Source organism: Benincasa hispida, chromosome 9, assembly GCF_009727055.1.
Source record: "Benincasa hispida cultivar B227 chromosome 9, ASM972705v1, whole genome shotgun sequence".
Classification (NCBI taxonomy): domain Eukaryota; kingdom Viridiplantae; phylum Streptophyta; class Magnoliopsida; order Cucurbitales; family Cucurbitaceae; genus Benincasa; species Benincasa hispida.
The window spans coordinates 48,405,359-48,428,856 of record NC_052357.1 but is presented as its reverse complement, the minus strand read 5'-3'; the positions used below and the strand labels follow the sequence as shown (position 1 = coordinate 48,428,856).

Below are 23,498 nucleotides of genomic sequence, written 5' to 3'. Positions count from 1 at the left end.
ACGATATAATTATATTTATTATTGAGACCTAATATGATTGATGTATTAATGAAATTTGATTACGCCAATTTTCATTATAAATAGATAAAAGTGTCCTGAATTATTATTAATTATTAGAAATGGTCGACATTTCATATGGAGATTTGAAAGTAGGGTAGGGAATGGGAATGGAAACGACAAAATCTAGAAAAGATAACGTCGTTTCACTTCCACTAAGTTCCTTTCACATAAAAACAAATCAAATAAAACTCAAAAACCCATGAAACTCATTTATTCATTCTAAGAGATAGAGAGAGAAAGAAGAAAGCAAAAAGAGATGAGAAACGAGCATGGAGAAACGACGTCGTATTCCTTGTTCGAGATCAGAGAAGGCCGATACAAAGGAGCCCACAGAGCTTTTGCGGCGACGGTCATGGCTGCAATTTCTCTGATTTGGGCTTACAGAGCCGCCGTGATGCCGGCCGCCGGCGAACCTGCACGGTGGGCTTGGATCGGGATGTTTATATCTGAGATTCTGTTTGGTCTGTATTGGATTCTCACTCAATCTGTTCGTTGGCGTATCACTTACAACTTTCCTTTCAAACATCAACTCTCTCTAAGGTACTCCTCTTCCCTCCACTCTTTTGTTAGAAAATTATTGGACGAGACCATCCCAAATATACCTAATAATTTTGTACGATTAGATGTAAGAGAGAAACTGCAAAAACTATACTGCATATTTTTTAATATTTTTTATTTCTAAACTTTTGTAAAAGTAACAATTTAGTCTCTCAACTATAGTTTATAACTATTTTATAATATAAATTTTGTAATTTGTGAAAATATTAAGTCTCTAATTAATTTATTATTTATTTATGAATGGGATCTCATTAAACTATAACATTAGTTTTTACAATAGAGACTAAATCGTTATAAATTTAAAAGTATAAGGATTAGATTATTATATGGTAAAGTCTATGGACTAAATTAGGAAAATTAAAAGAATATTATCCTTTTATAAACTATTTAAGAAAATATTGTTGTTTTCAAACTATTTGTAAAAATATTGTTGTTTTTTTTAAAATAAGTCGAGGGTTGAAAATTCGACTTAGATGGGTAGAATTTTGAACCCTCAACCTTCTCCTTTCCTTTTACATCGACTTTGAACTATCGACCTTGCCCTAACATTATTATTGAGTCTGTTTAATTATTATTCCGGAGACCTTCCTCATAATTATTTGATGTGGAGAGAACGAAAGACCTTCCTCATTCCGGAGACTTTCCTCATTCTCGAGACCTTCTTCGTAACACTCATAATTATTTGATGTGTTAAAAATAATCTTGTATTGGGAGAGAACAAAAGAGGGAAGAGTAAGAGAGAGAGAGACTATGAGAGAGAGCGAGATTTGAGAGAGCAAGATTTTGAACGAGAGCTAGATTTTGAGAGAAAGCGGGAGTTTGAGAGAGCGAGAGTTTGAGAGAGCGAGATTTTGAGAGCGAGAGCGAGATATCCGTACAAATTTCCTTTTTTTTCTTTTTTTTTTAATTATTACACATTCCTTCCTTCCTTTTTTTTTTTAATTTTCCATTTTATAAAAATAATTTCTAAAAATATTTTATTATTATTTATAATTTTTTTTAAAAAAAGAAAAAAATCCATCAAAATCCTGGTACCAATATACAAAAGGAATCCAAGATCATTATTGTAAAATCTTTTAAACTATTGACCTCACTACTACTGTGATTAAATTTTCTGTTCTTTATATCAATAATACAGTCTTATTTATAGACTTGCATGTGAAGGTTTTAAGTGTTTATTTGATTTATTATGTCCCCAAATTATTATCTAAAATATGTAAATTTGAATATTGAAGTTTTTTTTACCTAACTTTTTAGATTTAAACTATCTAATGTTATTATTTATGTTAGTGATATTTAAAAGCTTCTCTATCAAAATAATTACTATTCCATAATATATAAAAATAATAAATTAAAAAATAATATCTCATAAAAATAAAATAAAATGTAAATTAATATATCTCAATTTATATAAAAATAATTACAAAAATCAATGTGTCCCACCAAGACGGACGTCGTCGATTTCGAGCTGGTTGTCGTCGAACTTGAGGTTGCTCGGTTCTTCTTAATGTTGCTCTAGTACCCTGCAGGCGCTTCATAATATAAAATATTCATTATGCTCTTCACGACCCCGACCATGTCCATGCACGTATGAAAATGAATGACCAACCTCTGAGTCATAATGTCCTAAACCAAATGCTGGTTCAATCATCATCGGACTAACATAATCAGTTTGACTCCTGCTCTGCATCATAGGGGGCAACTCTTCCCATTATGTGCAACCTCATCAAATTATCCTCTTCCAACAGGTCCTTTTACGTCTAGGAGCTGGTGGAGAAAATAGATATATCGTACATATAATGAATTTCCTCCATATAGATTTGGTTGTCACATATATATAGTAAGAACTTGGTTCAGATCATTCACACCTCACGGAGTCTACGGTTGTTTCGATCTCTATGAATTATAAAAACAATTAGACAAATATTTAAAAATAAATTTAAATTAAAAATAATTAGATAAATTCATTTACCAGATGACCCACAGCTACTCCGGACGAATGACGTAGCGCCTTGTGATGTTTTATATACCAATGAATATATTCTGGAGTGACATCTGTGTCAAACTATTCAAGAGAAACACCCACTGCAATAAACCTTGCATGATAGTGTCATTGCACTACCATGTGCAACTTTTTTCGGACCATCTTCCAGTCCTTAGATCAATATCATGTAGTACGGGTTCAGTAATTACAAGGCGATGAGACATTCTGTTAAAAACCGAATTGTCTCATCACCCTTTGTCAGGAAGAATGCCACTCACATGTGAAAACATATGAGAGGACTCATCGTCTGCCATATGTTTTGAACCATTCGTACAAAAATTAGGCAAAGTATGCATAATAATTTTGTACGGCTCCCCAAATAACCTAAAACACAAAATATTATATTAGAGAATATTAAAGACAAATACAATAAAAATGTGTATAAATAATCAATTAGGTTTTAGTGTAATGTACCTGGTTGGTTGAAGCAGATCAAACATGTATCTATACTAGCTGACTATATGTGTGGCTGTCCTAGTCACACAAAATTTTGTCTCTCCACCTAAATTTTTAAATTGATAATTTAGAATTTAAATTAACTAGATCAGTGATATAAAAATTAATTGAATTAAAAACAACATACCGAGAATCGTAGTTCTCTGTTCAACTAAACTGAGCGTCATAACATGTTGTAGCTGTGGAGCCATTGTTGGAAATCGGCTCCCACCATAGTTGCAAAAGTAGAGAGACACCAGCTATTTCTCGAACCTTCAGCTTGTTGCTTTGCATAGTTTGTTATACAACCATGCCAAGTATGCTCCACCCCACGAATACCGCCCCACATCATGGAGGCTAGCTAATAGTGGCAAGAACATCAAGTGAACAAAATGACTTGATTTATCTGAAAATAGACTTCCACCCATCATTTGTAGTATATATGGCTCGCGCATATCTTATAACTGTTTTCCTCATCTGCATCATCTGTGAGCTCACACAAAATTGTGTTCCTAACCATATAAACTTAACCTCGTCCTTTAATCTTTTCGGCAGGTAGGGTCGCACGAGGTACAGTTGACAAACTTCTAACCAGTCATCGTACATCACTCCGGTGGCCGGCTCACCGTCAACAGGTAAACCCCAACAATACTTCTATGTCTTGTAGAGTGATAGTGCACTCTCCAATAGACATATGGAATGTATGTTCGGGCTCCATCTCTCGACCAAGGCTATGATTCAGATGTCAGTCCAACTGAATAAATCATAATCTGGCAACCCCATAGAATCTAGATGTGCATAGTAGTGAAGTATTCGAGGGTGGAGCAGGATAGTGCGCTGGAGAACTGCCTCTCGACGCCTGCAAGATATTTCTCTAGTAGTACGATCTCGCCATACAACAGATGATCGATGAATGGACCTGGTCGTACAAAACATCAGGATCAACAGGTCCTGGTTTAAAAGCATGATCTGAAAAAAAAATAAATTATTTTTCAATTAAAAAAATATTTGTTTTCTCAATTAGAAAACAATGTAATGTACAAGTTAATTAAAAGAATAATGTCAAGTTAATTGGAAGAAGTTAATTAAAAGATAATGTACAACTTTATAATAAAAAAAATTGAATATATAATAAATTTATTTAACTTTCCATAGAAATATATATATATATATATATATTAATAATATATATATACACATGACAATGAGAAAAAAAGCTAGTAATCATTAATGAAAAAAAACAACAATAACAGAATTTTTGGGAATTGGTAAGAGAAGAGCGAGAATTGTAAAGAGAGAGCGAGATTGCGACGAGATTGTAAGAGAGAACGAGATTGGAGTGAGCGAGATGTTAGAGAGAGTGAGATTGTGAGAGAGAGTGAGATTGAGAGCGAGATTGTAGGAGAGAGCGAGATTGTGGGAGAGAGCGAGATTGTGAAAGAGAGTGAGATTGTAGGAGAGAGCGAGACGCATACATTCCATAGACGGAATGGCATCTGAAACCAATCTGAAAAAACTTACTTCAGAAAAAAAAAAAAAATATTGGTCCAATCACATTCTCCCGCAACCCCGTCAAAATCCCCCGCGTCCTATTACACGGACAACATATTCCCCTGACTATCATACGGCCGGACTCGCGAGGCGCGGCTGGATCAGCCCGATTATTTAAATTTTTGAAATAAATGTCCAAGAATTGTCAGCTAGAAGGCGGGGAAGAGTTCGGATCAGATGAATTGGTGTATAGTGCTCGCCGCGAATATCGTCGTGTCCGCGAGTTGTTTGTACACCGGTAAGCATTGCCTATCACAAGTCTGGCCCACTGATATCTCAGTGCCCAATATGTTCGCTTGACTCTCGGAATGAGAGTCATTACGGTGAACGCATGATGCACCAAACTCCCCTGTCAGGTAAATTAGTGCCACGGTTAGTCACAGCATATTGCAAGGGAAGATTGTGTTGGGGCAAGACATGCACGTTCAGGCCGTTGGCAGCCCTTACTCTACAAGAAAAATGTAAACGCGAGGTGCCGAAAAGCAATAAAAACGAATACTCGTCGCTTCTGACTCGCTATCTCTTACATATCTGCTTCACACTTATCAATTATCTTTTTCCTTGTCGAGGGTTGATAGGTTTTCGACTTAATCTTGTATTGTCGAAACTTCAACCCTCGACAACCTTAATTTACGTATTGTTTCCAAGTTTTTTCTTTGTTTGTCGAGTTCTCAACGTTCGACCTCTACATTAGTCGAATTCTCAAACCTCGACTTCTAGCTCGAACTCCCAAAACAAAAATATTTCTCTAATAAGTTTCAAAACAACAATATTTCTCTAATAAGTTTTGAAAACAATAATATTAATATTAAAGGTCCGACTAAATTGTTACATAATTGAAAGTAAACCAAAGTTTAGGGACTAAATTATTACTTTTATGAAAATTTAGGAACTAAAATTGATTTTAAATCAATAATATTTCTTATTCTTGAATTTGGTTTATACATCAATAGTAATTTGAAAAGTGGGTCCTACTCGTAATTGGTATTCAGCTACATTTTGTATCATTAATTTATTTATTCTTTTGTGAAAATGAGTATAACTAAACTAACTTAAAGTATATACACTTGACTAAAAAGTTTGACATTCAAATCTTTATTTTATTTTGTACTTAAAAAAAAAAACATAATTTGAAGGTGAGAGCAAATTATGTTTATAATATAAACTCTCTCTCTCTATTTCCGTATAATAAAATCTCTTTCATATCTTCTATTTATGTACATTAAAAATAAAGCCAACAAGAGCGTAGCTCAACTAACTTAATGTTCATATTATCAACTTTGTGGTTTGAGGTTCGATTATCTCACCCTGCACTTTAATTACAATACCTATTAAAAAAAATAATAAATAAAGACAATAGTAAAGTTTCATTTCAATGATATTTTTTTCTTTTTTGGTAAAGTAATTAACTTTTTTGTCCTTTTGTTTATGAAGGTTTATATATATATATATAATAAATTAATAAAAATATATATCTTAATCAACTAGTTCAAATTTATAATAAAAACAAATGCGCATTTGTTTTATAAATGATAATGAAACAACAAAAAAGAAAAATATTGTATATGGAAAGAAAATGATTTTGAGGCGGGGGATTAAACTACAAATACATGTCAAACTTGTTATGATTTTTCCCGAGGTGGGTGAAAATGTAAATACACGAAATTTGAATTTATAATTTGCTTTTGGAATAATTATAAGTATGCAAGGAATCGAAAATTCTAGGTTGAGACAACGGTAAGTCTCACACGATCTTTTTCGAACAAAATATGAAGAAGAGTATACTTTTTTTAAAAAAAAATAAATAATGGAGTATGTAAACTAATATATATTATAAAGTTATAAAGTTTTAATTTATACAATTATTTGTTCAAAATTTAAATTGATACCATGAAAAAACAATAATTTAAATTGGTATTCTACCTTAAATCTAATACTGTCTGGAAAATGAATTATGAATTTATGAGGGGAGGAAACTTTCACTTCATTTTTTGGATTAATGTATTGTATTTTCTTCAAATCAGATAAATATTAATTTTTTGGGAAAGAAAATTAAAAAGATAGTATGGAGAAGGATGTTTCTATTATTCCTTTAATTTTTCTAAATTGTATTGGTCCTATCTCATCTTTATAAAAACATTTTTTTAATGATATAACAATTGTTTTAGTGGATATAATAATTAAATTTAAAATGTTAATTTTTGTTTATTAACTTCTTTAGCTTTGAAATTGAATAAGGGTGTGTTTGTGTTAATTTTTCGAGTGTTTAATTTTGAAAATAAATCATTTTAAAAAAAAAATTGAAGTGTTTGACAACTATTTAAAATAGCTTTTGAAATAATATATTTTAAATAATTTTTATTGAAAGAGTTTGAATAAGAATAATTTTTTTTTTAAAAAAAATATTTTTCTCTAGTCAATTCAAATAAACCTAAATTTTGTTAGAAGTCATGGATGATAATATAGATAAATTGTAGTTTCTTTTAATAACTTTTATTCAATTAAAAAAAATGTGTTGTTATCAATGTTTATTTTTCAAAAAGAAAAAGAAGAAGTTTAAAAGAGAAAAGAAAAGGTATTTACGTTTTTCAATCTAAAAAATAGTCTTTATTTATTTTTAACAATTATTTTCCTTATTTTTTCACCTTTCATCTTTTTATAATAAAGGAAATGAATTGTACTTAAAAACTATTCCTTCTATTTTGTATTTCTTTTATTAAAAACAATTAAAAATACTTTTGGTAATTCACTTTTGTTTCACAGATTAGATATATTTAAAGAATAATATGTTTAATTAAAGTATGACCTATGTCTAATGTAATATGAACTTAATAGGTAGAAGCCCATTCTTAGTTAATTAAGATTTAATGGGTTCCAATATATAAAACAAAAAACAATAAGCACTCAATATTTCTTGAATCACATCATCTATCATCATCTTGAAGCTAGTATGTTATTATTCATGACAATTTGACATGAATGATCCTAAGGTTTATCTATTCAATATAGATTTAAAATATTTATATTATCATCACATACCTTAAATTTTAAAATTATTATTTTTTAATACAAGTTAGCCTTTTTAGCAGGGATGAACTAACAGGTCAATTTTGGGCTGAAGCCACTATCTCAGTTTTCATTGGTTAGAGAAATCGTTAAATGTAGAGTGGCTGAATTTGTTGATCAACCGACCTCAAGCACGGTCGATCGACTTGACCAAAACGGATAGATAGGTAGAATTCCAACAAATTGAGGGAAAAAGAAGAGAGAAAGAAGAAAAGTATGGTATTTTTGGTTGGCTGTTGTTATATTAAAGATTGGAAAAAGAAAAAACAATGGAGAAGAAAGATTACATTTTTCAGCAAATAACATTTCATGAGACTAGAAAAGAAACTTGAATGCAGCATGATAAAATTGTAACGATACTAAGAATATTTGCACAAATCGAAAAAAGATGTATGCTTGCTTAGGCTCCTCATTTCCATAGTGAATATGGCTCACTTTGGCCCTCAAACTGCAGGTACAACGACGACCAATTACCAAATGTCGACGTATTCGTTTGCACAGCCGACCCCATTATCGAACCGCCGCTCTTGGTCATCAACACCGTCTTGTCCGCCATGGCCTACGATTACCCAACTGAGAAATTGGCCATTTATCTCTCCGATGATGCCGGCTCCGACTTCACATTCTACGCTCTCATCGAAGCTTCAAATTTCGCCAAGCATTGGTTGCCCTTCTGTACAAAGTTCATGGTCGAGCCTAGGTCTCCCGAGGCCTACTTTTCTCTCCATTCTGCCCTGCATCATCGCTCTCAAGAGTGGACCCACATGAAGGTATGCAACCTGTTTCGTTCAATTTTCAGTATTGGGTGTAATTTTGTTGGATGGATTTTGTTTTTTTGACTTATATTGAATCAATTGTAGTGTTTAAGTTGAAACTTTTAATGGGTTGCACAGAAACTGTTTGATGAAATGAAGGAGAGAGTTAGCTCGGTGGTTGAGATGGGGAAGGTTCCTAAGGAGATACGGGATCAATATAAAGGTTTCTCTGAGTGGGATAATGGTTTAACAAAGCAAAATCATCAGTCCATTGTGAAGGTGAACTTGCTTCATTTGGCTCAACACATATACGGCATTGCAAATTTTGTTTTACTCATTTTTATTGTTATGTTTCCATCTTGGCAGATAATAATTGATGGAAAGAATCATGATGATGTGGATATTGATGGATGTGTACTACCAAAATTGGTGTACATGGCACGTGAAAAGAGACCCCAGCATCCCCACCATTTTAAAGCTGGAGCTATGAATGCACTGGTAAGTTCTGCAACATGTTGAATTATCATTCATTTTGGTCCTTTAGTATGTGCTTGGTCCTACAGTTTCTCTACTTTTCCTGGATCTGAACAAATAGAAAGGGACCATGAGCTGATATTCAAAGAAAATGTACAATGTAAAAAGACTATTAGTATTTGATAATGAAAATGACAGGAGGACTAATATATATGGAGCTAATAAAAAAGAAATCAAACACAAATTATTTGACTAAAATGATGGCCTAAACTTTATGCATTTCCATGTCTTATTTTTAAGGAAACAATTAAATTCATACCAATATGTTGCAGATAAGAGTATCCTCAGAGATAAGCAATGCTCCCTTCATCCTCAACTTAGACTGTGATATGTACTCAAATAATCCAGACACAATGAAGGAGTGTCTATGTTTTTTCCTGGATGGGAAAAGTAGCCATGACATTGCATTTGTGCAATTCCCACAATACTTCAATAATATTACAAAAAATATGATATATGGCATTCCGGATCAAGTTATTAATGAGGTTAGAATTTGAAAGATATGTCGTTATTCTAAGAAAGACAGTAATGAACAAGTTGATAAAATAACATATATGATGTTGTTGCAGATTGAACTAGCTGGCATGGGTGGCTATGTCGCTGCCTTGTATTGTGGCACTGGATGTTTCCATCGCAGAGAAGCTCTTAATGGGAAGAAATACGTCGAAGATCTTAATGGATCAGTACATTTGGACGTGCAAACAAAGAAGAAAGTTTCAAAGCCTGTTAATGAATTGGAAGAAGCATGTAAGCTTCTCGTTGACTGCAAGTTTGAAAATGGTTCTCAATGGGGAAAGGAGGTCTTTCTCTTTCTCTCTTTCTTTCATATGGGGTACGTATACACTACAGATGGGATTAATATATGTCTCTCTAAAATGAGATTGTTAATGAATTGCAGATGGGATTAATATATGGATGTGCAGTCGAAGATATCATTACTGGGTTAGCAATACAGTGCAGAGGTTGGAGATCAGTTTACTATAATCCAAAGAAAAAAGCTTTCTTGGGTGTTGCTCCGTTTAGCTTGGGTGCAGCTCTGGTTCAATATAAGAGGTGGTCTGAAGGCATGTTTCAAGTTTTTTTGTCCAAGTATTGCCCCTTCATATATGGACATGGGAAGATCAAATTTGGAGCTCAAATGGGATATTGTGTATATCTTTTATGGGCTCCACTTTCGATACCAATGCTGTATTATGCCACCATTCCTGCACTCTGTCTGCTTCAAGGCATTCCGTTATTCCCAAAGGTATTTTCTTTCCCATCGTCTTATCTCCTTTTCATTGGTTGCCCTTATTCCCAGAGGTATTGCCTTATTATTTCACTTAGTAACTAATAGCTTAAGTTATAAATTTAGTACATAAATTTTGTTGATTGTGAACTTAATAATATTTGAGAAAATATCAATTCATACAAGGTTTAATCAATTTAAACCCTAAACTGATAATTGTATCAATTTAAATCTTTAACTTCTGTAAGTGTATTAATTTACACCTTTCATTACATTTTATTTGGATAAGCATCACGTGAGACTTATACTTTTATCAATTAGATCTCTAAACTTTCACAAGTGAATCAACTTAGGCTCTCAATTAAAATTTCCTTTGAAAATGTCTAATATGTTTAAGAATTGAATACATAGACAATTTTCAATGTAATCTTAATGAAGGATCTAAATTGATTCACTTATAACAATTTAGGAATTTTAGTGAAATAATTATATGTTTCGGACGATATTTTTCAAACTAGGTTTGAAGGAGGGTGTATAATTGATACACTTACAAAAGTTTAAAGTTTAAATTGATACAGCCTCAAAATTTAGGGGTGTAAATTGAAAGTTTTCCAAAATATTTTTTATATTATCCCCATTTTTGACATCGTTAATTAAATAATGATGTGACATGCTGACAAATGTTTGCTGATTTGACACAACTAGGTTAAATAATACATGGCAAAAGAAATAGACAACATGGTTAAATTTAGTGTTTGAACTTTTACGGTTGTAAACTTAAAATGTTATTGATAGCATCCAGGATTTCGAATTTTAATTCTCTATGTAGTCGCCATTGTTTATATCGTTAACCAAGCAATAATGTGGCATGCAAACAAACATTAGCTGATTTGACACACTATGTCAAATACATGACAAAAAGAAATGGAGGAACAGTGTTCATTTATTTACCCTGGAAACTTCAATTGTAAAATGATAGTTTGGATTCTTTTAAATATAGGTTACAAGCGTATGGGCCATACCTTTTGCATATGTCTTCGTAACAAAGAATTGTTGGAGCATAATTGAGGCCATAAGTTGTGGCTATACACTCAAAGCTTGGTGGAACTTACAAAGAATGTTACTTTTCAGAAGGACCACTGCATTCTTCTTTAGCTTCATTGACACAGTCATCAAGCAACTTGGGTTTTCTCAAACTAAATTTGCTGTGACTGCTAAAGTTGCAGCTGAGGATGAGTCGAAGCGATACGAACAAGAGATCATTGAGTTTGGAAGCTCAGATATTATGTGTACTATGATAGCAACACTTGCAATACTAAACCTTTTTGGTTTATTGCTGGGAATTAAGAATGTTGCTGCCTGGAATTTGGAGCTTGTTTCCAAAGGTTTGAACAAATTCATTCTACAAACTGTTGTTTGTGGGCTAATTGTTTTGATAAACTTGCCCACATATGAAGCCCTCTTCATTCGCAGGGACAAGGGGCGTTTGCCATTCTCTGCTTTGTTCAAGTCGGTTACTTTGGCTTTATTGGCTTGTGTAATATATATAATATAGCCCACATGAGCGTAGTTCAATTGACATAGTGCTTGTACTATCGACTTCGAACTCTAAGGTTCGATTCTCCCACCTCACACTTATATTATAATACCGTTGCAAAANATTGACATAGTGCTTGTACTATCGACTTCGAACTCTAAGGTTCGATTCTCCCACCTCACACTTATATTATAATACCGTTGCAAAAAAAAAAAAAAAAAAAAAAAGGTCTTATACCATTTGACTCTTTGTAGCAAGTTCATAATACTTTTTATAACCTCTTGTTTGCAAGTATATATTTTAGGTTAGTTGAACTATGCTCTTATTGGACACAATGCTTTATTGTTGTGTATACATTTTGAATTTTTGTACGTTTGATGTGATTTAGTTCGATGAGTATGTAATTTTATCCCTAATATTTGGGTTAGTTTCTCAACTTTTTCCTTGCTCTTTTGAGTTTGGAAAGTTTTGAATTTATTATTTTGTAACTTTTAAATATAGGATAGAGACAATAATGATATTTTACTAATGCGAAAACTAACTGAAAATTGAGGTTAAACGGTAGGTACTAACAACAATGTTATATGCTAAACCGAGCATAACTTAATTGGCATGCGAGTTTAAATTATGTGATCAATGGTTCGAATCTTCCTATCTCAAATGTACTAAAAAAACAGCAAAAATGTTATATGATTATTTTTAACTTTTATGGTTTGTGCTTGGTTTTAGTTCAATCCCGTAATTTAACAAGTTTTAGTATAATTTATTAAGCATGATAAAAAGTTAGAAAAATTGCACAAATCACATTTGAACTTTATAATTTTTTATATTTACACTCTTTAACTCTTAATTTGATCAATCACTTGCTAAATTCTGTGATTTGTTATAATTGCATCCTTACACTTATAATTCGATCAATTGGCCACTAGTTTTTTAATTGTTGCAATAACCCTTATAGTTTGTCAAAATTGTACATGTACCCTTGTTCTTGCTCTATTTTTTTTTTTTTTTAATTGAAGTAACATTTGATAAAATTTTAGAAAATGAAAAAGGAATTGAAATATAATGTAAAAATGAATTTGGAAATATTTTATTAAATAATAATTAACACAAAAATTATAAATTAAGATTAAAAATTTTCCATTATCCTTGTTCATAAATATATGGGCAAATATCAATTACCCTTTAAACACTGAACTTCTATAGGTGTATCAATTTAAACATTGCATTTTGTTTTATTTGGATACACTTTTGAAAGTTTAAAGTTTAAATTCTTATGAAAATTCATGGTTTAAATTGATATATTTATGAAAGTTTGGTGTTTAAATTGATACAATTATCAGTTTGAGATTTAAATTGATATAACTCTTAAAATTCATGGTCTAAATCGATACAATCTCAAAGTTAGGATTTAAATTGATACAATTATTAATTCACGGTTTAAATTGATATAATCCCCAAAGTTTTGGAGTATAAATTGATATTTTCTCTAAATATATATATTTTTTCTTTTTATTGAAATGACATTCGATGAAACCTAAAGTTGAAAAAGAAATATGACAAAATAAATTGAACTAGAGTGCAAAAGTAAAATTGGTTTTTCAATTAAATAATAATTAAACAACATCTAGAATTAAAGACAAAATTGAAGTCATTATTGAGGAGCATTTGAAATAATAGATTAAAAAATGTTTGAGTCTCAATCTTTAAATATTATTTCAAAGATAAAAAATGTATTATAACCTAAAATTTTCAGGACCACAAAGTTCAAATTAAGATTGAAATCAAACTCTAGGGATTGTAAGAATAATTTAATATTAAAAAAACATAACCAAATCAACAATGATAAAAAAAACTCAAAAAAAAAAAAAAAAAAGCATATGTTCTATGAATCTATTATGATTTGAAACACAATTTCATAAGCTCAAGGAACATGTTCACATCATTGCATCACATCCCATGTCACAAGTTTGACTAATTATCATGTTGGCATATGTGACCTTTCTTAGATAAATATTGGCCAACAATCTTTTATCTTTATAATGATTTTATAACAATTTTGTATTTTGCTATAGTGTACTGTTTTTAACTTTATTTCCTACTTTTTTTTTTAAAATAGTTTTTCTTTAAAAAACTTTTACCCAATTTCAAAGGAATAATTAAAGTACAAATTCTATTTTTTGTCCTCAAATTTAGACTGGTTTACATTTGATAGAGAATCTAAATAATGTTTTATATTTCTAAATTCATTGAATTTAATAAATATATATTGATAAATAATCTAGATCCTATTTTTGAAAGTTTATTATTAGACTATGTGATCAAAACAATGCAAATTCTCGAAAACAATATTTTTATGTTCTTAGTGAATCTAAATTTTTATTTTAAATTTTAAGATAGAGAATTATGTTAAATATAGATAAAAAAAAAACTATTAAGAATATAATATTTCATGTTATAAACTCTATTTATTTTTTTAAAAAAATGAAAACATGTATTACGTAATGTATTATAATTATATAATATTATGAAATAATAATTTACTAAAAAATAACATAACACATGTTTATAAATTAATTAATAATAGTTTATATTCCTACCACTATTTATAAATATAGTATCAAATGTATCATTTAGATTAAAATATAATATTTAAATATTCTATTAAACATGTATCTAAAACATGAACTACATCCTTATTTTTATTCAATCTCTAATTTTCAAACTTTTGTTTTCACATTTCATTTTTTTCATTAAAAAATTTTCAAAAAACTTGACATAAAAAGTGAAAATGTTTAAAATCAACTTTCCTTTAGTTTTGAATTTGGTTCAAAATTTGGCCATCTTTTCAGATCTTTTCAGAAAGTAGATTTAATTTCATGACAAAGGAATCGTTAGGAGACTTGTTTTTCTATTTTTAATAGGAAACCAAAACTAAAAATGGTAATTAAAAGGCCCCCTAAATCTTTCCTTTTATTAAATCTTTACTCTTTATCTTTGGAAAAAAAAATGTTGGATATTCAATTTTTACCAAATTAACTTTTAATTACGTGCTTATTTTTATTTGGAAAACAAGAAAAAAGTGGTCACAAAATATTCTTTTATTATCTGAATACTCATTTTTTTTTCTTTTTTATCTACAAGAATTTCTAACTTTGAAGTTAATAATAGTGAACTATGCTCATTTTAACTATCTTACAATTTTGTTACTTCTTCTTAATCATTAAACATCACAAAATCATAAAATCCTATTGTTATATCCATATCATAACAATTAATCATGTATAAATTATATATCATTCAATAATAAAACTGATCATGTCATTGTTTTTGTAATATCTTACTTGGATCTTTGATATCAACACCAAATTTCACAAATGATATACAATATCTATTCACATTAAGTGATATACAATATATTTACATTGTCATCTTTAAATCATGTACTATAATTATGTACACATATTATTCACTATTAATAAGATACTATTGGAATACTATTTGTCAAAAGTAGTGTAGTCCAATTGTGTCTACAATTATGAGGTCTTTGTTTTGAATCTCCCACCTTTTATTGTACTAAAAAAATGTAAAATACTATTTTGACCATAATAAATCACTAGGTTTTTTCTAGTTAAAAATATCATTTTGATCTATGTACTTTGAAGTTTGTTCAATTTTAATATCAGTACTTTCAAAGATCGAATTTTAGTTTTTATACCTCCAATAAATCTTAAATGTAGCTCTTAATACTAGTTTATTGTTGTTGATTTTTTTTTTAAGAAACACTTTTTATTATCTATTAACATTTTTCGCATATTCATATATTATATTTTTGGGTAATTGTTCGAAATGACAAAACTGCTAGAAATATTTTCAAATATAACAAAATGTCACTGTGTTTAGACAGTGATAGACACTAATGAACATTTATCAGTGTTAGTGATAGACACTGATGATATATACTGATAGATGTCTATCAATATCTACCACTGATAAATAGTGATATTTTGTTATATTTGTAAATAAGTTGGATCATTTTCCTATATTTGAAGACAACCCTCTATTTTTTTCCATAAAAAAAATGTTATTATTATTAAACCAATTTCGATAAAAATTAATTTTGATTGACTAAATTTAAGATTTATTGAAAGTACACTTACTAAAATTGAATATTTGAAAGTATGAGAATTAAAATTAAACAAACTCCATAATGCAGAAACCAAAATTATATTGAGAAAAACTTAGGTGGTATTTGCATCTCAGACAGTTGTCTAATAAAAAATTGTCATGTGACAAATATTTTTTCTTTGCATAAAAGAAAGGATAACATGAGATTAAGCATAGCTTTATTTCTAAATGATATTTTAACATTTTTTCTATTCGAGAGGGAGGACAGATTACCAAAGAAACATGTTAAAAGGAAAAGAAAGCAAATCAACCTAAGCATAGGGCAAATAAAACAACTTTTTAATCAACATAGGACAAATAAAAGCAATTGTTTAAGAAGAAAAAAGGATAATCAACAAGAAATTGTACAAAGAAGACCCATATTTCATCTTCTTATCAAAAGATTCAAAACAATTGACAGAGCCACCAAACCCAATCTCTCTTTCCCATTTCTTGTTTGTATCACAGATAACCCTTGAATTTGCTCCTGCTGCTAACTGCTCTGCCCCCCCACCACTCATCTCTTCATTTCCATAGATTTTGCTTCTTTTTGCTGCAACCCTTTGGACCCCACCCATCAATCAATCCACCCAATTCTCATTCCTTCATAATCTACATTAAAAAATAAATAATTAAAAAAGGTGAAACCAAACTCTCATCCAAACTCATTGCAACTATATATATATAGATATATATATATATAGATATATATATAGATAGATAGATATACAAAGGTGTATATTCATTGGTGGAAGAAGCCATTCTTGTGGTTAGAGAGAAAGAAAGGAGAGAGATGGGGAGTGAAGGGTATTTGCCATTGTTTGAGACCAAAGAAGCAAAGGGGAGAGCTTTTTATAGGGTATTTACAGCCTCTATTTTTGTGGGGATTTGTTTGATTTGGTGTTATAGAGTGAAATTTGTACCAGAAGATGAAGGAGGAAGATGGGTTTGGCTTGGTTTGTTTGCTGCTGAAGTATGGTTTGGATTTTATTGGGTTGTCACTCAAGCTCCTCGCTGGAATCCAATTCATAGGCGTACCTTTAAACACAACCTCTCTAAAAGGTTTCTCTCTATTTCTGTCTCTTACCTTTTTTATTGATGTTTTTAATGGGACAGTGTCTGTCTTACAGTTTGTCTCACTTTGTTTCAGTCATGTTTGAATTGGAATATTGTTGTGGAACCAGCTCGCTCTCTCTCTCTCTCTCTCTCTCTCTCTTTCTCAGTTTCTCTAACTTGATGTTTCAAATGGGATATTGTTGTGAAAGAGGCTTCTTTTTCTCTCTCTCCCTTAGTTTCTCTTAGTTTTTGTGATATTTGAAGTGGGTTTAATATCTCTCTGTCTCTTTCAAAGGTTGTTTCTCTTATTTTCTACAATGTTTGAAACTGGATAACGTTGTGGAACAATCTCTCTCTTTCTTCTCTTAGTTCCTCTTTACTGGTTTTCTTTGATGTTTGGAAATGGGATATTGTTGTGGAATAGGCTCTCTCTCTCTCTCTTTTTAATTTCTCACTTGGTAGATATGATTTTTGAAGTGGAAAATTGTTGTCTTAGTTTCTCTAAGTTGGTTTGTGTGAAGTTTGAAATGGGGCATTTGTTGATGAACAGGCATGAGGGAGAGTTGCCTGGAGTGGACATATTTGTATGTACAGCAGACCCTGAGATGGAGCCACCAGCTATGGTCATCAGTACTGTATTATCAGTCATGGCATACGACTACCCGCCCCAGAAGCTTAGCGTGTACCTCTCCGATGACGCAGGTTCCGAGCTCACCTACTATGCTCTCCTGGAGGCCTCCCAATTTGCAAAGCACTGGATACCATTTTGCAAGAAGTTCAACATCCAACCAAGGTCACCTGCAGCTTACTTTGCCTCACAGTCTTCTGAACATCAAGACAAAGAATTTGTATTTATTCAGGTTGTTAATGATCTAACTTTATATTTTACCTATGATCAGATAAGAGTAGATTTCTAACAAGGAAAAGCAAGCCTCGTTGTTTTTTTTAATTAAAAACTCTAACGATCAGTCACAAAATGCAATGTAAGAAAAGATTTCATATGGTATTAATAGTTGCCTTTACTTGGATGGTTTCTTCATTTGCAGAAACTATACAAGAACATGGAGAGTAGAATCAATACTGCAGTCAAACTAGGCCGGATTCCTGAAGAAACACGGTCAAATAGTGAAGGATTTTCACAGTGGGAATCCTATATATCTCGTCGAGATCACGATACGCTCCTTCAGGTAATTTCTATCACTCTCCCTTCATAAAAACGTCAAAACAAATTAGAATATGTATGTTAAATAATGTTGTTCAATAATGCACACATCTTCCTCACTCTCTATTTACACTCTTTACAATGTTACTTTGTCAAACATGAGTATTTCTAATATTTGATTCTCTCTATTCCCAACATCACAGATAGTAATAGATGGGAGAGATCCAAAAGCCACAGATGTTGAAGGATCTGTGTTACCAACTTTGGTGTATTTGGCTCGTGAGAAGAGACCTCAATATTTCCATAACTTCAAAGCTGGAGCCATGAATGCCTTGGTAATTATCTACTTGAATGTGTTCAGATATAAAGATAGACACCAATCTGCGTGCCTTCACGCAAGCCGAAGTTTATCAAGAATACAAAAAATAGCACCTGATATCAAGTTGATGCACTAACACACTGTTTCCACAATTAGATGTCATTCCATCTACATGGATGCTAACGAACCTTGCAACATTTCATGTAAGTACCTAATCTGGTTGTGGTTGTTTCCATTTTCAGCTTAGGGTCTCATCACAGATAAGCAATGGGCAGATCATACTTAATGTAGACTGTGATATGTATTCGAACAACTCTGATGCCATAAGAGATGCACTTTGCTTCTTAATGGATGAAGAGAAGGGCCATGAGATTGCATATGTTCAGTTTCCACAAAAGTTTGACAACGTAACAAAGAATGAGATCTATGCAAGTAGTTTACGAATCATTAGTGAGGTAAGTCGATAGAGAAAGTACCAGAAAATTCATAAAATTTATACATAATTTATATGGTTTTTCCGTGAAGGTGGAATTCCCTGGTTTGGATGGTTTTGGTGGCCCTCTATATGTCGGAACAGGCTGCTTTCACAGAAGAGACGTTCTCTGTGGTAAAAAGTACAACAAAGGATACAGAAATGATTGGAACAGTAAAAACTACAGAAATTCAGAAGACAATGTAAATGAACTAGAAGAAAAATCAAAGCACTTGGCAAGCTGTTCTTATGAAGAGAACACTCAATGGGGAAAAGAGGTCAGTCTTTTTGCTCATCTTTGTGTCTCCCTCTATTCCTCTTTCACATTTCTGGGCCTAATTATCAACTTTTAAATTGCAGATGGGTTTGAGATATGGATGTCCTGTAGAAGATGTTATAACTGGGTTGTCAATACAAAGCCAGGGATGGAAATCGGTTTATTGCAACCCAGAGAGAGAGGCCTTCCTAGGTGTTGCACCAACCACATTAATTCAGATGCTAGTTCAACACAAGCGATGGTCTGAAGGTGACCTCCAAATTCTTCTTTCTAGGTACAGTCCCGTGCGATGTGCTCGTGGAAAGATCAACCTAGGCCTACGAATGGGATATTGCAACTATTGTCTCTGGGCTGTTAATTCCCTGGCAACATTATATTACTCCATCATTCCCTCACTTTATCTCCTCAGAAGTGTTCCCTTGTTTCCACAGGTACACAACTTTCTTACCTCTTTTTTTACACTTCATATCCATGGAAACTGTCAACTGACCTACCGCTGAACGTCGATTACTTTGTGTACTCAGGGTTCAAGCCCATGGTTGATACCCTTCACATATGTGATATTTGCCAAGTATGCTGCTAGTTTAGTGGAGTTTTTGTTGGCTGGAGGAACAATACTGGGTTGGTGGAATGAGCAGAGGATTTGGCTATATAAGAGAACAAGTTCCTATTTCTTTGCTTTTGTAGATACTGTCTTGAAGACGCTTGGATTATCTGATTCATCATTTGTAATCACAGCTAAAGCGACTGATCAAGAAGTCTCCCAAAGATATGAAAAGGAGATGATGGAATTTGGAACTTCCTCTCCATTGTTTACCATAATAGCAACAATTTCTTTGGTTAATTTGCTTTGCTTTCTTGGGATGGTGAAGAAAGCAGTAAAGAGTGGCAATGGTTTGGTAATGGCCTTTCAAACAATGGCTTTGCAAGTTCTTCTTTGTGGAATTTTGGTTCTGATCAATTGGCCTTTGTACCAAGGACTTTTTTTTAGAACAGACAAGGGCAAGATGCCAATCTCCCTAACAATTAAATCCTTTATATTGGCTCTAACCACTTGTATTTCCTTTTCATTTCTACTTTAACTTGATCTTTTCCTTTCTTAAAATTATAGATTTTGAAGATTTGGTATCTATAGTTACATATTGTTCATCTTTTCATTTCTTGGATCAATAAAAGCTTGCAAATTTTGGTTGGAATACAATAAATACATTTACTTTTCTCATGTGTCTCTAAGTTTATGTGTAATGGGCGAACTAAGCCAGACATGAAATGCGTTTCTTTGTGGGTCTTGTAGGTTCAATCTTCCTTCTCATATAAATATTTGTGTTATGGGAAAGGTTATGTTGAAAGAAAAGCAAAAGTTGTATTACATTAATTATACCAGCCACAATTATACATGATGTCCAGTGCAAAGCTTTACAGCTCACACCAAAGGCAAAGACAGAATAGCAACTTTATCCCCTAATAAAAAACCACCATATCAATAATATAAATACAATACATGTTTGTCTTCTTTACTTTCTTCCTCCACAACAACAACACTCAGATTTACATGAAATTGCATAAAATTTAGCAGGACCATCAAGGCTGCATGAAAAGTTCATTGTATTTGAGAAGCCACAGCAAACACAATTACAGGATAATATGAAGTTTTTCAACCGAGGCTTCTAAACGAACCTTCTCAAGATTCAGCAGGGGGACTTTGGATACAGCAAAGCCATTTCTTCTGATAATCATCCACATGGAAGAGAAAAAGCAAAAGAAAACTTGTAAATATAATATGTATGGTAAAACTGCAGATTATTGATTTTCTATAATGACAACCAAAAAAGAGTAGATGCAGCACAACGATCAAATCATTTCATTGAAAGACCTACGTTTATGCAAGAACCAGCCCTCTCAAAGATGAATGAAACTAGGAAATTCATGTTTCATGAACATAAAGTTTCCTAACAAGGCATATATAATCAAAGAGATTTTGATTTTATTACATTAAATGCTGTGGTATCATCTCTCCTTAAAACTAAATTCTAGGTACTTTACCAAACATGTTTTGGTTGCAAATCAGGATACTTTCCAAGATAATATTGAACAATGCTCAACGCAGATACAAATAAATAAATACACACTCAGACCATCAGAAGCAACAGACCAAACAATTGTCCAGAGAAGCAAAATAAGCATTCTTTAAAACAGATAAGGGCAAGATGCTAACAGCCTGACTATTAAATCCTTTATATTGGCCCTAGCCACATGTAAATTCCCTTGTTACCGTGATATTTCCTCCTTTCTTAAAATTATAAAATTTGAAGGTTTGGTTTCTATAGTTATATGTTATTTCTCTTTTCATCTCTTGGATATCCTTTTTTGGATTAAAAAAGGTTTCATTGATTAATGAAAAAGAGGAAATCCCAGAAGCCAATAGGCAATTACAAGAAGCATTTCAAATTGGAGACTAAATAAGACAAGCTAAAATTATTAAAAGGTTACTTATCCTTGCACCAATAAAATTCATTTCTTGGATCTCTAAAAGTTTGCAACTATTGGTTGGAATACAACAAATATATTTTCCAGAGGTGTAAAAGAAGTATTCTTTAGATGGTAACCACTTTATTATCAACAGAGATGCAAGCTACAACAACCATCCAACACCCAAATAGAAAAAGGATTATGAATGTATCTTACAGGGGGTGCCTTGGCAGGATCTGCTGCAGGCCTGCCATGTGCATCAACTTTTCCAGGTGAATCAGGTTTGCCGCCTGTTTTCTTCTCATCTCTAGCTTTGTTAAAAATCACGGTGAAACCCTCAGCTGATGTCGGATCATTAACATCCCACTCACCAAATTTAGGCAATGGCCGACCTTTGTCCTATAAAAAAAGAGAACAAGAAGATGTACCCTCTGTGAATCTGATGCCTTACCCAACCAATGGGATTATGAATCTAATAACCATCATTTATTACCATACAACATTGTTTTATAGCAACAGAATATGTAAACACCTTCAAATCCGATATTAGTCAATCAATCAAACAAAACAAAAAAAAACCAATTAAGAAGTTAATCCAAATATGTCCCATATTGAATGCAGCAGACGGATTTATTGATTCAGAAACGACTTCCAAGCTCCAACAACTAATTAAATCTCGCAGAAAATCCAGATTTCTGCTCCTCCACTATAACAAGCTACAGAATCTATCAATCAATTTCAATCTCAGGAAGAAGAATAAAAAAATCAAAGTGGGAACACAATAGAAGCGCAGAATTTGAACAATCTTAAGCGAAATCAAAGTGGGGAATAGAATCAGGAAAAGGGAAATTCAGCAGGAAGTAATAATCAAAACCGATCGAGCAACACATCAAAGAAAGAAATCAAAGACGAAAAACAAAATTGTAATGAAATCAAGAGAAGGCATACCGTCATGAATTCTAGAGAGAGAACGTTTGGGAGGAAAAAGAAATGGAATTTCAAATCAACGAAAGGAGTGAAAATAAGAATGGCAGATTGAAAGAAAGAGAGAGAGACGACTTTAGTAAATTGGGCTAAAAGTGGGCTTATTGGATACGGAAATCTTTCTAAGAAATTTTATAACGAAGTATATATATATAATATATATATATATACACACATTTTATTTCTCTCTTTGAAGAAAATAACAAATTAGTACATAGTCCAAAGAAAAATGATCAGAAATAACTCTTCAATATTTCACCTTTTCTTACACAGGTTTTTAAATTCGTTGAAATAGTTTTATCTGTCCTTCTCCATCGAGATATATCTGAATAAAAAAAAAAAAACATTTTCGTTAATTTTTTAAAATATTATGCAATCTTTCTGAATTTTATATCAACTCTTATCAAATTTTCTACAGTAATTTTTTTTTTTCAAATTTTATATCAAATATCATATAATCTTGATTTAAGGTATGTTGGGTAACAATTCAGATTTTATGTTTCACAACAAATATGCTTTTGATAAGTATTCTAGTGCATATTCTAAAAATAACATTTTATGTTTTTAATTTATCCCGATTTTGAATTCGAAATTTTAAAATATAAAATTATATTAGAAAATTTTTAAAAATATAAAAAATATAGTATCTCAGTTATAAATCAATTGTTTTTTTGTTAAATTATATGATATTATAGAATAATAATTAAATAAATTCATATATCAATTAGTAATAACTTAACTAATATTTAATGAGTACACTATATTTACTTTTATGGTTTATAAATATATTTTCAAACATATTTTGAAAATTTGTTTTTACTGGA

The 23,498-nt window shown here is 31.6% G+C and overlaps 3 protein-coding genes and 1 long non-coding RNA gene across 9 annotated transcripts; 2 read left to right on the top strand and 2 right to left on the bottom strand.

Annotated features, from left to right (window-relative positions):
- Positions 1-221: 221 nt before the first annotated feature.
- Positions 222-11,890, top strand: LOC120086847 (cellulose synthase-like protein E6). 3 transcript variants are annotated; one of them, XM_039043661.1, is made up of 9 exons: positions 463-600; positions 7,738-7,881; positions 8,169-8,484; positions 8,608-8,748; positions 8,836-8,967; positions 9,276-9,488; positions 9,573-9,803; positions 9,902-10,249; positions 11,232-11,890. In XM_039043661.1, exons 3-9 carry the CDS (start codon positions 8,269-8,271, stop codon positions 11,784-11,786), a joined length of 1,836 nt encoding a protein of 611 aa, XP_038899589.1. In that variant the 5' UTR covers positions 463-600; positions 7,738-7,881; positions 8,169-8,268; the 3' UTR covers positions 11,787-11,890. The 3 variants fall into 3 exon arrangements, with proteins under 3 accessions (XP_038899588.1, XP_038899589.1, XP_038899590.1); XM_039043662.1 differs by having other exon boundaries at positions 475-600; positions 7,735-7,881; XM_039043660.1 differs by lacking the exon at positions 7,738-7,881 and having other exon boundaries at positions 222-600.
- Positions 11,891-16,245: 4,355 nt separating this feature from the next.
- Positions 16,246-17,154, bottom strand: LOC120085732. 2 transcript variants are annotated; one of them, XR_005484023.1, is made up of 2 exons: positions 16,666-16,802; positions 16,246-16,547 (listed from the first exon to the last, which is right to left on the bottom strand). It is a non-coding gene; the product is annotated as an uncharacterized LOC120085732 (long non-coding RNA). The 2 variants fall into 2 exon arrangements; XR_005484024.1 differs by lacking the exon at positions 16,666-16,802 and adding an exon at positions 17,023-17,154 and having other exon boundaries at positions 16,299-16,547.
- Positions 16,540-20,426, top strand: LOC120085730 (cellulose synthase-like protein E1). Of its 3 annotated transcripts, none has more exons than XM_039041896.1 (8): positions 16,540-16,997; positions 17,542-17,851; positions 18,038-18,178; positions 18,357-18,488; positions 18,715-18,927; positions 18,998-19,222; positions 19,305-19,652; positions 19,746-20,426. In XM_039041896.1, the coding sequence occupies exons 1-8, from the start codon at positions 16,729-16,731 to the stop codon at positions 20,301-20,303; spliced, it is 2,196 nt and encodes a 731-aa protein (XP_038897824.1). In that variant the 5' UTR covers positions 16,540-16,728; the 3' UTR covers positions 20,304-20,426. The 3 variants fall into 3 exon arrangements, with proteins under 3 accessions (XP_038897824.1, XP_038897825.1, XP_038897826.1); XM_039041897.1 differs by lacking the exon at positions 16,540-16,997 and adding an exon at positions 17,134-17,286; XM_039041898.1 differs by lacking the exon at positions 16,540-16,997 and adding an exon at positions 17,300-17,449.
- Positions 20,427-20,587: 161 nt separating this feature from the next.
- On the bottom strand, positions 20,588-22,799 carry LOC120085731 (protein NOI4). Its single transcript, XM_039041899.1, has 3 exons — positions 22,639-22,799; positions 21,907-22,089; positions 20,588-20,947 (listed from the first exon to the last, which is right to left on the bottom strand). The coding sequence occupies exons 1-3, from the start codon at positions 22,642-22,644 to the stop codon at positions 20,903-20,905; spliced, it is 234 nt and encodes a 77-aa protein (XP_038897827.1). The 5' UTR covers positions 22,645-22,799; the 3' UTR covers positions 20,588-20,902.
- Positions 22,800-23,498: the final 699 nt, after the last annotated feature.

What these genes read in the sequence shown, in the direction of transcription:
- LOC120086847 (XM_039043660.1), top strand. Translation starts at nt 317, where the DNA reads ATGAGAAACGAGCATGGAGAAACGACGTCGTATTCCTTGTTCGAGATC. An exon ending in AAACATCAACTCTCTCTAAG is followed by an intron (nt 601 to 8,168) that starts GTACTCCTCTTC and finishes CTCAAACTGCAG; the next exon opens with GTACAACGACGACCAATTAC. An exon ending in AAGAGTGGACCCACATGAAG is followed by an intron (nt 8,485 to 8,607) that starts GTATGCAACCTG and finishes TGGGTTGCACAG; the next exon opens with AAACTGTTTGATGAAATGAA.
- LOC120085731 (XM_039041899.1), bottom strand. An exon ending in ATCCTGCCAAGGCACCCCCT is followed by an intron (nt 20,948 to 21,906) that starts GTAAGATACATT and finishes GATGATTATCAG; the next exon opens with AAGAAATGGCTTTGCTGTAT.
- LOC120085730 (XM_039041896.1), top strand. Translation starts at nt 16,729, where the DNA reads ATGGGGAGTGAAGGGTATTTGCCATTGTTTGAGACCAAAGAAGCAAAG. An exon ending in AAACACAACCTCTCTAAAAG is followed by an intron (nt 16,998 to 17,541) that starts GTTTCTCTCTAT and finishes GTTGATGAACAG; the next exon opens with GCATGAGGGAGAGTTGCCTG. An exon ending in GTGTTCCCTTGTTTCCACAG is followed by an intron (nt 19,653 to 19,745) that starts GTACACAACTTT and finishes TTGTGTACTCAG; the next exon opens with GGTTCAAGCCCATGGTTGAT.